The following is a 16,219-nucleotide window of genomic DNA, read 5'->3' as shown; positions in this document are numbered from 1 at the left end:
TCATATTATCCTCCTGTATGTTTTTAGGAATACAGCGTTAAAAAACATACTGCTCATCAACAATTTAGTAAATTTCGAATTATATTCAATATTAATAGATTAAATATAGAAAGGAGCGTAACCACATTCACAGAACAAAAGGTAGATTTAGGTTGTAGTATACAATGCCTAACTCAAATAACGTAGATTAAAAGAGATTTAATATATAAACGATAAAATGTACTAAGAGCTGTGATGATGCGATGTAGTTCTGTGGGTTTAGCTATTTATCCGGGTTAAAAGGTAACGTTTGTTTCCATGAGGAATCGAAATCAAACGGTTTAGGCATGAGTGTGAAAATATAGGTATATATTAATTGCAATAATCTAAATTACTTTTTCCATTTGGAAAATTACATTTGGAATAATTGGCCTCTCCAATGTACTTATTGCCCAAATTTTGACTTAGTCCAAATCCTTAAATTCTCTTCTTCCCTAAAGTACACAGTAAACGAGTGATAGAAGCAATACAGCGGTTGGACCAGGCCAGGGACGATAAACTGCATCAGTTAAATTCAGTTGGAAAAGTACTGGAGTCCACAGTGAAGAGTTACGAGCCAAAGCTGCGGCAGTTGACCTTCAAATGGCAACGTGGTTTAAAGATCGGCGCTGGCACTTTTGGAAAGGTTCGTATGGTTTCTTGAAGCGATATATCGACTAGGTGGGTAACGGTTTCGAAACATATAGTCAAGAGTTGAATAAAGTGCCGAAGATCACGGCTGATCTCATTCGCGTGGCACCACGTTTTAAAAAACGGTTCTGCTACTTTTGGAACTGTTTCTAGTGCGTGAGCCGTTCTGCGTGCTATTAAGGTTGAATTTGGCTCGCATTTTTGTAGTCTAGGTACATAAAATATCGGGAGAAACGACCTTCATGCTTATTTCTGCCGCCAAGCAGGTTTCCGTCTGAAGGGCGTGGTTGCCGGAGTTATTACAGGCACGTGAATCTTAACACCTACGCCTTAGGTTGATGGAATAAGGGCGGCACTTTGTAGGACGTGGTATCTTTATCTGAATTATCACTATAAAAAACTATTATGCTCTAATGATCGTCGCGTGATGTGCGTCGCGACGCACTTTGGCTCCGCGGTACTATCCCAGGGATCGTTGTTTTTATGTTTTGATCTTTATTCATGTAGGCCTATCACATGTATTTTGGAAGCATTCATACATATTCCATTATTTCCATTATTGTGAGATGATGGTAATAACTACATTCGTTATCTCAAACCTAAAGCTGGGAAGGTTCCAAACGCGCCGTGGTCTAAGGAAATTTGGAGTTTTCAGTCAAATTGTTATTAAGGATAGAACTACAACTAATTAGTATAAAAAAAATAAAAAAAAAAAAAAAATAAAAAAATAGTTTATTTCGGTATGAAACAAAGTGGCATCAATATATCGCTGAAGCCTTCTTTTAAGAGTAGTATTACTACCCCTGTGTCAGAAGACTCCGCTCTTCCATTACAATTAAAATAAACTTAACAAAATACATTAAAATGAAGGTAGGTAAACAAACAAAATAAGAGATACAATGATATACAAAAGGACAGACATGTTATAAAGAAATTTAAATGATAATAAAAAAGAAAAAAAATAACAATATACAAAATAAGTATGTGTGTTTCTGTGTATATTTGTGTATGTATGTTTGTGTGTGTGTGTATGTTTGTGTGTGCGTGATCAAAGTTTGTGTAAGACAGAATTTGTGAAAATTCACGATTGATAAATTCAATTTTATATAAAACGTTCTAATAAAGATTCCACCTCATCATAATTTAGTGATAAAAGGTACTTATTTAAATTTTTTTTGCATTTATGTAATCCTAGTGGGTATATTTTAAGTTTCCTGTTAATAACGTTATACAGATAGTTTGATTGCGACAAGTATTGTTTCCGCGCAAAGGCAGTTTTGGTTTTAAATGAATTAGCTGCACAATATCTATTTCGTTTACTGGTAGTTATAAACGGTAAAGTTTTGTGCCTTCTAAGAACTATGCTTGAAATATAAAGCTTTCTGACAGTAAGCAACCCAGTGATGGAATAAAGTTGTGAAGTAGAAAACAAATAAGTATGGCAAGAAGGTCACGGACTTGAAGTGTCTGTTATTTTTTTGTTTTTCTGAACTTGATGTTGTGTACAAATAAAGAGGGTAGATTAGGTCAGAGCGTTTCCCAAGGTCGTCACAGTTCAAATAAGTTTGTGACGCCCTGCTCTATAGCGTCGATTTTTGATCTATGGTTTCAAGCTTGAATCTATGGTGTCTCTTCACTACAGGTGTACACAGTAGTCAACACGGCCAGCGGACAGTTACTGGCAATGAAGGAGCTCAGTATCGGGGCAGGCGACCGCCGCGCTCTACAAAGAGCTGCCAATGAACTACGCGTGTTGGAAGGCGTTTTGCATCCACACCTCGTACGCTACTATGGATGCGAGCTGCATAGGGTGAGTATATTATAACGAAATCAAAGTCTTGGATAGAAGCAGGCGTTACTTTGCGGAAATCCATGATATATTATGGAAATTAAGCTTAGTTTGCTATACTCCATAGGTAGGCAAATTTGAGTTTCAATACTATACAAATAAGGTAAATTTTACTGCGATATACAATTATTTCCATAATTGAAAACGACTCCTCGTTTCTCAGTTTGAACGAAATTGAAATGAAAATGGAAATTTTGTGGTTTAAGAAAAATCCTACCGACTTTGCGGGGTGTTATTTTTGTTAGCAACCTTTCTCATATTGTCAACGAAATATATTTAAAAGCAACCTGGTTCGAGCAATATTTCACACTTATTTTATTATCTTCTAGTTTCAATGTGTTAACGCGAACTATACGCTGCATTTTGGTTTTTTTTTTTAATTCTACTTGGTGGAACTTATATGAGTTACGGGACTTATGGGAACTATATGGTTTTAATTGAACTGCCATATCCCCAAACAGGCTAACCCGTTGCGATCTTAAAACTGCATAATCACTTAGAAACACTTGAGATTTTAGTCTAGGGCTTGCAACTTGTATAAATATTGTAATAAATATTAAAAATACTATAAAACAGAATGAGACTTTATGATTGTATTTAGTTTTTTTTTTACTTTTTTTTTTAAATATAATTTTAGATGAAATATTAAAGAAAAATAAAAAATGCGGGGTTTCCTGTTTTTTTTTGGCTATTATTTTTTTTTTTTATTAAATCAACAGGAAGAAATGCTGCTTTTCATGGAACTGTGCGTGGAAGGCTCGCTCGAAGCCTTAGTAGCTACTTCTGGAGCCCTGACTGAACACACTACCAGGAAATATACGAAGCAACTGCTTAGCGCAGTGTCTGAGCTACACTCGAGATCCATCGCGCATAGAGACATAAAGAGTAAGTATTATATGTATTCTCATCATCACCATCATCATCATCGCCATCGTCATCACCACCACTATCACCAAAAATATTTTATGTTATCTGTGAAATAATAATATTAAAAACTTTTTGAAACTATTTAAATTGGGAGCAAGATCTATACATGCAATAAAAATCAGCCATCTTATGACAATAATGACGAAATATGCCATGAGAATGGATATATTACATGACCACCATGTTGTGACAGAAAAATCCTATTATAAAATTAAGGAATACTTAAACGATAAAAAAGCTTGGGTGTGAATTGCTCTAGCTTCATAGCTTAATTTACTGTGAGATGGTGATGACAAAAAAAATTTACCCGGCTAAGTTTGTTGTGGGCTCTGCTTAGACCAGGGCGCGTTTGGAACCCTCGTAGCTTTAGGTTTAAGTTGGCGAACAAAGTTATCACCATCCCCTTACAATTATGTAAACATATATGTATCGACGCTTCATAAGTGCCTGTGATAGGCCTACATGAATAAAGAAAATTTGAATTTTGAATTTATTACCAGGTGGCAATATCTTCCTAACAAACGAGGGTCACTGTCTGAAGCTGGGTGACTTCGGATGTGCTGTCAAGATCCGTGCGAACACCACAGCGCCTGGAGAATTGCAGGGCTTCGTTGGCACGCAGGGTAAGAAAACATTTTTTTTTTAAATGTAGGTTTCCGTAACCAAAGTGCAAACCAAATGGCGCCAAGTATCGCTCTTTGTGTACCGTCCGTGTGTCAAGGATTGACCTGTAGACAGATAACGATGTAGAAAAAAGACGTAGATCAAAAATTCTTTTAATTTGTTTTTGTTTATCCTTTTAAATATTGTCCATTTTTTTTTAATCTAATATACTACGCCAATACACACATCGTCATCTAGTCCAAAGTAAGCGTAGCTTGTGTTATGGGTACTAGGATAGCTGATGAATATTTTTATGAATATAATACACGTAAATACTTATAATTTACATATAAACACCCAGACACTGAAAAGCATACATGTTCATCACAGAAAATTTTCCAGTTGTGGAAATCGAACCCACGGCCTAGGACTCGGTTGCAGGGTCGCTGCCCACTGCGCTAGTTGGCCGTTAAGTGTATTGGAATTTTAATTTAATTTCAATTTATTCAGCAATATAACCACGCGTATCCGTAGGCGTAATATGCGTTTAATGCCATTTTTAAATCCGTTGTCACTTTTAGTTCCCGTAGTCCGTATATGAATTTGGATAATCTCGTTTTTAGTTTTTTGAAATTTAAATTCAAATTTAAATTTCAATGTCAATGCCCAAAAAGTTTAATTTACTACACATTCTATATTTGTATAGTTGGAAGTAAAATTAATATTTAATTGTTTTCTTTGGTGTGGAATAAATTTAATTACTGAAAATGTATGTCTAATTTATTGTCATTTATCCAAAGTGTAATGTCAAAGCCAAAGTCAAAGTCAAAAATATCTTTATTCAAGTAGGCCCATAGGTGGCACTTTTGATGCGTACATAAGAATTACACGGTAGTGAGATGATGGCGATAACCACATTTGTAAACTTAAAACTAAAGCTACGAGGGTTCCAAACGCGTCCTGGTCTAAGAAGAAGTCCACAACAAACTTAGCCGCATTGCATTCTTGTTGCAGCGTACATGGCTCCGGAAGTGTTCATGAAGTCGTCCGGCCACGGCAGAGCTGCGGATATCTGGTCGCTGGGCTGTGTTGCCACTGAAATGGCTTCAGGGAAGGTGAGAGAAGGATAGGCACTTTTGAAATATCAAGTCGGCCTGTTTGTAGTAACTCTACCACCGTGTCGGTATTACGCCGGCGCACAACAGGGCGTCCAAAGTCACTTTCAAATTCTAAATTCATTGGCCTAAGGTGATAGGCACTTTTGAAATATCAAGTCGGCCTGTTTATAGTGAATCTACCACCGGTTCGGAATCACGCGGACGCACAACAGGGCATCAAACGTCACTTTCAAATTCAAAATTCATTTATTCCAAAGTAGGCACGTTATAAGTTCATTTGAAATACAAAATCAGTCTGTTTGTAGTGACTCAACCACCGGTTCGGAATTACTCGGGCGCACAACAGGACGCCAAACGTCACTTTCGAATTCGAAATGCATGTATTCCAAGTTGGCCTAGGTTATGAACTTTTGAAATATCTGGTCAGTCTGTTTGTAGTGACTCTACCACCGGTTCGGAATTACTCGGGCTCACAACAGGGCGTTCAACGTCACTTTTAAATTCAAAATTCATTTATTCCAAGTAGGCCTAGATTATAAGAACTTTTGTAATGTCTGGTCGGTCGGTTTGTAGTGACTCAACCACCGGTTCGGAATTAATCGGGCACACAACGTCAAACGTCACTTTCAAATTCGAAATGCATATATTCCAAGTTGGCCTAGGTTATTAACTTTGAAATGTCTAGTCGGTCTGTTTGTAGTGACTCTACCACCGGTTCGGAAGGCAGATTCCACCGAGAAGCCGGCAAGAAACTCAGCAGTTGCGCTTTGCCAACATCATTTAACAGTTTAACAATAATTTTGCCATCTTGTATTTCCCAGCGCCCGTTCTCGGAGTACGACAGCAACTACCAGATTATGTTCGTGGTGGGGATGGGGGGTCGGCCACACATACCTGAGACGCTCTCCGCAGAGGGCCAGCAGTTTTGCCTGAGCTGCCTCACACACGATCCCGATTTACGTCCGCGTGCCGAGGCCCTCAGTTTACATCACTTCTTAATGGTGAGTGCTATTAATGTGTATTTTCGTAGTATATATATAAAAAAAAAACAAGTAATATTGTTTTTTTTTTTAAATATCCGTAGTTTATACAAATGCTTAATGTTTTTTTTTTTTTAATTTAAATTACCACCCTTGCGAGGATCGGACCCGGGACCTCCTTAAATTCACAGCGCTCACCGTTGGCCCAGGGAGGTACAGCTATGCTTACTTTTGGGCTGGATGGCGATGTGTGTAATGTTTTTTTTTATATATACGTAGTAGATATTGCATTTTGTTTATTGAGTGTATTGTTTATTTTCTTTTTCAATATATACGTAGTAGATTTAAAAATAAAATAAACAATACACACGTCGCCATCCATCCCCAAAGTAAGCATAGCTGGACCACCCTGGGGCAACGGTGAGGGCTGTGAATTTAAGTAGGAGGTCCCCTGTTTGATCCCCGGCAGGGGCCATTTGGCGAATTTATAATTATTGGGTAGAAGCAAGCGTTACTTTGCGGAAAACCATAATATATTATGATGAAAATTAAGCTTAATTTTCTATACTCCGCGTACAGCAGGAGAATCTGTATGGTGTAATTTATAATTACTTCAATCCGTATACTCCACACCAAACAGATCCTTGGCAATGTACCATCTACGCACGTTTCGCTCCGAAACCGGAGCATCCTCAGGAGATGTTGACTTTTCAATGAATAATTGTTAAGAATTTATAATTTCTGAATTCTCCCTGGTCAGGTCTGCTGGGAGACTTCGGTCGTAGCTAGTTACCACAATATCGATAAAGGCGTGTCGCTCAGCAATTAGCGTTCCGGTACGATTTCGCGTAGAAATCAATTCGGGGTACGGATTTAATATAACTGGTATACCCCTAACAGAAGTGGCGTGTGCACAGGGTTTTTGACCAGGGTATGCATAAAGAGGGAAGATCGGATACAATGGAAAAATCCTTCGCCTTTATGAGTTATACAACATGTTTAGGGTAGGCAGTGCTTTTGTGCATGTATGAAGTGCACGCCACTGCCTAACAGGTAAGCTCGTTACCTTCTTAGATTGCACCATCACTTACCAGCAGGTGATTACAGTCCATAGCTAACTTTTATTAGAATAAAAAAAAAAAGAATTTATCTCACCGTGCTCACTGAGGCACGAAGAAAGTTAGGAATTCGAATATTCACAATATCATAAATCAGAATAATATAATTTTATTTCTTTATAGGTGAAATCCGATGACGACTGCAAATGCGAAACAGCGTACCTGATCACGTAGAAAATTTAATTTAGCGTTTCACAGTTACTGCGATTACTTATTTTCTCCTCAAACCTTATGTCTCCCTAGTATCTATACTCTAATAAAGGGGCGAAATTTGTAAACTTGCAGGATTATCTCTGGATCTGGACTGAACCGTTTTTGAAAATTCTTTTACCAATAGAAAATTACATTATTCGTGATGACGATAAAATATTCATAAGCTGAAGCAAAAAGGACGCGAGACTGTCAACATACCCATATGTTTTCAGACCAATGAGTAAGGGATATCAAATAACGGCTCTAATATACTATGTTCATATAACTTGAGTGTACCTATTCGCTCTTTAAAGTATTCCGAATTCCTGACTGTTAAAGTTTTTTATTGGAATTGTGTATTTCAATATGAAGTGGTGGTAGCGTAGTGGGTAGGTGCTTGACTTCACTTTCGGGGGGCCGAGTTCGAATCCCAGCACGCACCTCTAACTTTCCTAAGTTATGTGCGTTTTAAGTAATTAAAAATATCACTTGCTTCGACGGTGAAGGAAAACATCGTGAGGAAACCTGCATGCCTGAAAGTTCTACATAATGTTCTCAAAGGTGTGTGGACTTGTGGAGTCCACCAATCCGCACTGGGCCAGCGTGGTGGACTACGGCCTTAACCCCTTCTCATTGTGGGAGGCCGATAATGGGTCGATTTGGTGATGATGACGTTTTAAAAAAATGATTTGCAACTATTTGCAATCGCAATTTTATTGATTCCGAAAATCCACGATATGCAATTCTGTACTTCCAGGAAATAGAAATGTTCAAACGTGTCATAAATAAGCTTTATTTTAATTCGACATTAGGTTCTGAATGAGATTAGGGTTTAATAAACATTCTCGAAAAAATAGAACAAAGCAAATAAAATATATTGTTTTCGTAGTTTTTACTATAACTATAAGTATTAAATAAAAAATACCAGAAAACTTTTGGCCTTTTAGTTCTACGAATTTTCAAAATTCAGTATTAATTTATTTCATTCAAAGTCACAGTCAAATATAGAATTAAAAAAAAAGTCGTAGAGCAAATTTGTTAGTATAATTTAAACATTAAAATTAAAAATGTTTGCTACGAAAGCTTTCTATTATTTTTGTATGATAACATAAAAATAATTCCTTAGTGCGTTAGTTTTTAAAATTAAATGCATTGACTTTGAAACGTTTAAATGAAATGATGTAAAACAAATACATTTAGTTAATACGTAATATGTGTATACAGTCGAAGTACATAGCAATATATGGTAAAATAATGATGATTAGAATAGTTATTAAGGATTTTTGTTGTTTTTGATATATTAAAGAAACAAATTCGAATTAAGAGAACTGTGTTACAAACTGCTCGATATTTTCATGTATCGCTGCACTTAGATACTAGTGTACTCACTATGGTAAAGATAACAAAGAAATATTGAAGGTTTTTAAAAGAAATATTGAAATACTGAAAAGTAACTAAAGAAATAACATAGAAATATTTCAAAGATCCCACTGTATATTATGAATTTTAAATCAATAAATTGGCATAAAGGAACATTTAAATTAAGCACATGTATATTTTAAGTATTACGTTTGTATATTTTTATGTTTATTATAAGATTATATAATATGTTTAGAAAACTAAAATGCTTAATGAGCCTCTTTTTAAATGATATCTAACATAAAAATTTATGCAAAACTCTAGTCTATTCTAGATAGAAATGTAACATGTTTCGGGTTAAAATGTTAATTTATATAGACATCCGGACAAATTAGAAATCTTGGTTTTACATTATTCTCCTGTAATCAGTACATTCAGAGAAATTAACAAGATCATAAAAACTTATCTGCGTTTAGCCGTTGGTTCTATGGTTAGCGGTGTCAATCCCCTTGCTTCGGTGAGCACCTTTGTATAGCATAATAGTCGTTTAAGCCCACCAACGTGCATTGTAGCAGCGTGGTGGGTCTATGCTCTAAAAACATTATCCTATGAGAGGCGAGGCCCGAGCCTGGCGAGGCTAGGGGTATCATAAAAAATACGCTGTTGATTGATATCGAAAAATATTGCATTTATTTTGAGCAGCTCATATTATGAATTATAAAACTATACAACGTGTTCCCGAATTAAAAAATACTATTGAAGTGTGCATAAGTATATTTCATAAGGAATCGTCCTATGAATTATTAAATCAGAAGAAACACATTTATTTTCGCATACAAACTAATTCATCACATACTATAAGTGTTTACATAAGTTGTCATAAGACAACCCTATTGAAGATAAAAGACCGACACACGCATGTGGTATTAGGGCTGTCCCTCATTTCTTTTAGTAATAACTAAAGCAGTGTTTCACTGAAAAACTATTGTCGTTTCGGCTTCACAGATAAGTCTCAGAGACAGTTAGTAGTTAATAATGTACCTCTTAAAGCATGTAAAGTATTATTTCGGTTTTCATTTTCACGTTGTATAGTCAGCTGTCTTATAATAACTGATATTGTCGTGTTAAAATTTGAATTTACTGTAACAAATGTTTTATTTATAATGTAGATAAATATAGAATTTTCATCGTAGTTGCTTGAACTTTTATGATGTGTTTAAGAATTTCGAATATGAATATGAAATTTAATTCGATGAAATAAAAAATGTTTGTATACAAATACATCGATGAATTGTTATCATAAAATTAAAGATGTATTAAACATGTACATAGAAATAGTATTGTTATTAATTAAAGTTATGTATATAATAAAAATGGATAATCTGTATGAAATGTCTTATTAAAAAATTAAAACAAGTATGTATCTGATGTGTTTTATTTGAAGCTAAAAATTTATAAAAAAACGTACCCAATCAACTGAGGCGTTGTCAATGAACTCTCTTTAGTAGTAGTAGGTCTTTTTGTGACAGCTCGCCTTTCTGCCGCCAAGCAGCATTTTTGCAATGTTGTGTTCGGCTCTGGCGTCCGTAGCGGCCGCGCCGGCGCAATTACCTACAGGACACGAGGGTTAGCGTCCGTAGCGGCCGCACCGGCGCAATTACCTACAGGACACGAGGGTTAACCCCTACGCCACGGTACTTTAGGTTGATGGACGTAGGGTTTCTCGTTGCAGGACGTGTTGCTTACATACCTCGTGAAGTGTTGGTCTGTTTATAGGAAAAGGTTTTCCAAATCTGGCCATTAGCTCGGCCCGTCAATTACTACTGATAGGTCAAGTATTTTCACTATTTATACCTACACTATTTATTCTTTGCTTTTCTTTAATTTTTTAATTTTTTTTAATTTTTAATTGTTTTAATATGTGGATTTGATGAAACATAGGTTTCAAATGAACAAGCACTCTGTAACATCAGGAAGAACCTACCCTCTGTAACACAAGTTTTCCTTCCGCAGAGGTTAGGGCAGTCATGTAAATTTTGTATTAATTCTTTTTAGCCTGAATAAATTATGACAAAGTTTAAAAAATGTGTTTGAACACGTTTTATAAATTCCTGGGTCCCTGTACATTCCTGAACATCATAATACTAATGCTTTATTGTGCACTCAGAAAACGCGTGCAACTATAGTGGTATCCAAAAAGACGCATACGAAATCATATTTATACTATATTAAAAAAAAATCAAAATGGGAAATTTTATTTTTAACACATTGAATGATGCCTTATATTAATATATACGACCGCCTAGCGCAGTGGGCAGTGGGCAGTGGGCTCGATTCGCACAACTGGAAAATGCTTGTGTGATGAATATCAATGTTTTTCAGTGTCTGGGCTTCTTCTTGTTTTTCTGTATATTATAAGTATTTATGTGTATTATATTCATAAAAATATTCATCAGCTATCTTAGTACCCATAACACAAGCTACGCTTACTTTGGGGCTAGATGGCGATCTGTGTATTGTCGTAGTATATTTATTTATTTATTAATACAGTCTACAAGGGCGGGTGGATTACACGCTAGGCGTGTTTCCGCACTGGTAAAGATTATTCGAAACAGGCGCTACGAGCCTGCGGGCCCACACGCCTGGCGTGTTAAACTTATCGCTATAGCGTAGCGGCCCGTAAGCACCAGATGTGTTTGTACAACACTCGTAATTTCTTATTTATTTATTGGCTAACATGAAAATCCAACACTTGTCGTATGTGAATAATAAAAATTTAATGAACTGAACACAGTTTTTTTTATTTTATTCATAAGTAATTATTTCCTAAAGAGCTTTAAATATAGTAGCTTAACATCTGAGGGCTACACTATTTTATTTAATATTCAAAATAGAGGCAACGTTAACCTGCATGTAACTTGTGAATGCCACGCCAACCTACGAAATAAAGTATCATTTATGAATCGTAATAAATAAATAAATAAAACAGTTTGGGTAAGGGAGGGTGTCTGGGTCGTTTTGGTGCCAATTCTGTTTTACACAGTTTTTCTAGTAGTAATTGACGGACAAAAGAGATGGCTCTATTGAAAACCATCGCCTGTAAAACGCAACGCTTCGCAGAGCATGCGCGGAACATGTCCTAAAAAGTGCCGCCTGATCATCAATCTGAGGCGTAAGTGTAGGGTAGCCTCGTGTGCCTTTTTTGTTTTTTTTCTCACTGGGAAATATGCGTTTACGCCCCTTCCGGAAATAAGCTAGTAATGTAAAGTAACCAGCCGAGAGGCGGCTGGAATACCCACTAAAACAATAAAACCACTAAATATTTATATATCTCTTATTTTTCTCTTTTAATAATTTATCTTATCTTATATCTTTAAACGAATAATTCTTGTATATATATATAATTGGAATCTCGGAATCGGCTCCAACGATTTTTATGAAATTTAGTATACAGGGGGTTTCGGGGGCGATAAATCGATCTAGCTAGGATTAATTTTTAGTAAATGTCGTTTTAATTGTGTTTTCCGGTAATAACCGATTTGGTGCAGACGAAGTTGCACGGGTCAGCTAGTAATTTATTATATTAGTTATTAGTAGTATGTACTTTAGTGTGTAAATTTATGAATGTTTTATTGTAATTGCGATCTTGCGTCTCTAATGTATATTCTTATCGTTAACCTGGCAGAGATCACTTTTAGTGATAAGTTCGCCTTTTTCTACTAATTTCTTTAAAAATTTATTTCTCCATTGTACTACGCAATAAAGATGTTTGAATAAAATAAATAAATAAAACCTAGCGCGACCGACCGGGTTTTAAGTGAAGTGCCAACGGATCGCTGTCGCATGCAACATAATAACTCCGGCAACCTCTTGAGACCACACAGCAATTCTGGTGGCGTCAGATATTAGCATAGCAGTATTACTTACTTCCTCAGACGAGCTCCTATATTAGACTGACTCCGACTTTCCGAGGTATATCTTTGCCTATTACCGACAGTCTAGAGCTTCTAGGTGTCAATATTTCATCCAACCTCAACTTTGGACAATACATCGAATCCAGGGCAAAAACAGCTGGCAAGAAACTTGGCATCCTCAATAAGGTCAAGCGGTACTTCACGCCTGAACAGCTTCTTACCTTGTACCAAGCTCAAGTTCGATCGTTCATGGAGTACTGTTCCCATTTATGGGATGGCTCTGCCAAGTATCAGCTTGATGCCCTGGATTCGGTTGATCGCCGTGCTAGAAGGCTCATCGGTGACCTAGCCAATAAAAAACTTAAGAGTTTGGAACATCGTCGCAAGGTTGCCTGCCTTTCGGTATTCTATAGGATATATTTCGGAGAGTGTGCTCAAGAACTATTTGATCTAGTTCCCCCCTCGCCTTTTTACCATCGAACCGCGAGGCACCGGAAGGATCTGCATCCCTACGTGGTCGATATACCGCGGACGCGTACGAAGCGCTTCGCATCTTCGTTTCTAATTCTAAAATTCTAAAAAGAATAAAAGAAAACACAGACAGAAGAAGTATACAAAAGGCGGCCTTATCGCTTCGTAGCGATCTCTTCCAGGCAACCTTAGGATAAGGAAAACAAAAGGATAACATACTGCAGGTTGTGCATATTAAAAAAAAAATACATACTAATAACTACATACTAATACTTAAACTAGATTACACAAATAAAATAATACATAATAAATTAAATAATAAAAAATAATAATAAACTAATATATACTATAACATATCATAAATACATTAAAAACAGTAAATACTATTACAAGTCGTCTTCAATTCAAACTATAGTGGTTTTTGACAGCTTTCTTAAAAATACAAAGTGTCTTAGACTGCCTTATGTCTATTGAGATAGGATCTATGGCGGGAGACGCGAGTTTGACAAGATCGATTGGCGGGAAAGAAAAGTTAGGACGGATTTAAAGTAATGAATTGAGAAAAGGAGATTAAGTAAAGTATTGTGGATAGAACGTTACAAATCGTGAATAGATGATTTATAATGGAAACGATAAACGTAACGAAATATTGTTGTGGCGGAACAAGAGTCGTATATACTGGTGATGGAGTTGAGATAAGTTGTTAAAAGTTGTTGGTACTATGGTTGTACCTGATGTTGCATCAGATAAGTATATCTCTTATATCCTTTGGGTTATTTAGGTATCATATATGGAGCCCTAGCATTATTTCATACAGATAGCTTATGTAGCAGAGGTTGCTCTGTACAAACAATTTGTTTCAAAAGTCCTGATGTTATAAGTTATCATAGTATTTATGTTTGACCTGTCTTATATGTCTTGTATCAAAGGGCCTAGCGTTATAACATATGATAATGTTGTAATTGTGTTTATAAGTCTTGTTTTAATTGATTGAATAAAAGAGCAACGGTAGAGTTTCTTGCCAGTGGTCTTCTCTGCCGAAGACAGCATTCCGAACTGGTAGTAGAGTCATTTGAAGGTAACAAGTAATATGAATTATAGAGAAGCCTAATATACAGTATTAGAGTCAGTCCAGTTGTTTTATTTCACTCCTTGGGAAGTCAGGTTTATAGAGTACAGACCCACAACACTGCTCTAAAGCAGGTTTGTGGGATTTAATGATGTCTTTTATAAATTTAATACTTTAATAGGAAGGAAGAATAATAGTCATGAGAATAAATAAGTACTGCTAAGAAACTAGGTATTTAGCTTCAATAATACTGTTAATTAATGAAAGATCTAAGTGCCATCCTGAACATTGTGGGTATTGCAGTGAATATCTGAATACCTGGGCCTTCCATTCTTTATATTTTTTTAGCATCAGAAGTGGGATCCTATTCATGTCCAATTTATGCCTTTCTCTAATGCAGATTTACTTTTTTTAGAACCATCCCGTCAAATGTGGACATAGTAAAGAGTTTGATGTTTATGATGATGCCTCAACTTTTTGCTGCTATGTGCTGAAACAGAAACACTCTGGAGACAAAGCACCATGCATGTTGAAATTCTATATAAGGATATGTGGTCCGGGGAACCAATTGATGTGATATTTTTTTTTTTTTTTTTTTTGTTGTTTCTACTTTGCAAAGATAGTACTTATTATTTGAAACTGGTATGGCCTAGTGGCTCTGTTTTACTTGGATTCAAAAATAGATTTGATTTATATTTGTTTTGTTTGTTATAAACCAACTAGTCAAGTTAGCCAAACAGAATGTGTGATAAGTTTGATTAATTTGAATTATCAAGTTTTATTTAATTAATCAGGTTAGCCAAATGGAATTTGTGCTAAGTTTTATTTTAGACTGTCCAGGTTAAAATAATTTAACTGGTCAGGTTAGCCGAACGGAATGTGTAATAGATTTTTCTTTTGATTCTTATTTATTACATACAAGATTTCAAGTTTATATTGAGCAACTAGTCAAATTAGCTGAGCTGTTAACTTTTGTTTAGGAACTTTTCTATGTACTTCGAGATCGAAGTACTTGTCAGGAAAGCCGAGATAGGAGAGATTATGTAAATTATTCAGAACATATAAAAGAATACACATAAAACAAAACAAAAAAAAAAAAAAAAAAATTTGTTGGTAGAATAGAATAGAATATGATTATGTATCAGAACAATACATATAGGGAAAATTACTATTCTATAATAGCTAAATTAAATAGTTTAGTGTCTATGTTGGATTGTGCGAAGAAAATAATTGGGAGTCAGCTTAAATGTTATGGGTTAGGTTAGTAATCTTTCAGTATGATGGTTAGAGAAGTTCTTAAAATTATCTAAGAATAAATACAAATATAAACTAAATTAATGTTGCTGCTGCAAAGGAAAATATATAGTTGCATTATAAATAATTATATTATACTTAGGTCTACAGTTGTTTAAATTTTCAAATTCTATTTGAAATTTTAATAGTCCTTGTATGATAAATGATTCTGTTAAACCAGTGATTTTATAGATGTTTAGATTGAAATAATCTTTGAATAATAGAAATAACAATTAAACATAAACCAATCTTTCAGTATGATGGTTAGAGAAGTTCTTAAAATTATCTAAGAATAAATACAAATATAAACTAAATTAATGTTGCTGCTGCAAAGGAAAATATATTAGTTGCATTATAAATAATTATATTATACTTAGGTCTACAGTTGTTTAAATTTTCAAATTCTATTTGAAATTTTAATAGTCCTTGTATGATAAATGATTCTGTTAAACGGGTGATTTTATAGATGTTTAGATTGAAATAATCTTTGAATAATAGAAATAACAATTAAACATAAACCTTGGCTTTTTTGATGATATGATAAAAAAAAAAGAGGTAAACCCTCCATAATAGAAATAATTCCATCTTAGCGTTTTTATATTAATTTATTTATATTTATCTTATATATTACTTGACTTGGACAGTGGAAGAAATATG

The 16,219-nt window shown here is 35.1% G+C and overlaps 1 protein-coding gene across 4 annotated transcripts in view; it reads left to right on the top strand.

The window, feature by feature from the left end:
- The window catches only part of LOC120626839 (mitogen-activated protein kinase kinase kinase 4), a 53,919-nt gene extending 46,020 nt beyond the window's left edge, over nucleotides 1-7,899 (top strand). For all 4 annotated transcript variants that reach the window (XM_039894610.1, XM_039894609.1, XM_039894611.1 and 1 more), the window contains 7 exons: nucleotides 480-664; nucleotides 2,312-2,479; nucleotides 3,238-3,403; nucleotides 3,946-4,068; nucleotides 5,063-5,163; nucleotides 5,988-6,167; nucleotides 7,388-7,899. In XM_039894610.1, the coding sequence (XP_039750544.1) occupies nucleotides 480-664; nucleotides 2,312-2,479; nucleotides 3,238-3,403; nucleotides 3,946-4,068; nucleotides 5,063-5,163; nucleotides 5,988-6,167; nucleotides 7,388-7,438 (974 nt within the window). In that variant the 3' untranslated portion in view covers nucleotides 7,439-7,899. The remainder of the gene's footprint in view (nucleotides 1-479; nucleotides 665-2,311; nucleotides 2,480-3,237; nucleotides 3,404-3,945; nucleotides 4,069-5,062; nucleotides 5,164-5,987; nucleotides 6,168-7,387) is intronic.
- Nucleotides 7,900-16,219: the final 8,320 nt, after the last annotated feature.

The sequence above is a fragment of the Pararge aegeria genome, chromosome 10 (genome assembly GCF_905163445.1).
Source record: "Pararge aegeria chromosome 10, ilParAegt1.1, whole genome shotgun sequence".
Taxonomy (NCBI): domain Eukaryota; kingdom Metazoa; phylum Arthropoda; class Insecta; order Lepidoptera; family Nymphalidae; genus Pararge; species Pararge aegeria.
This window is presented reverse-complemented; position numbering and strand designations above follow the sequence as displayed.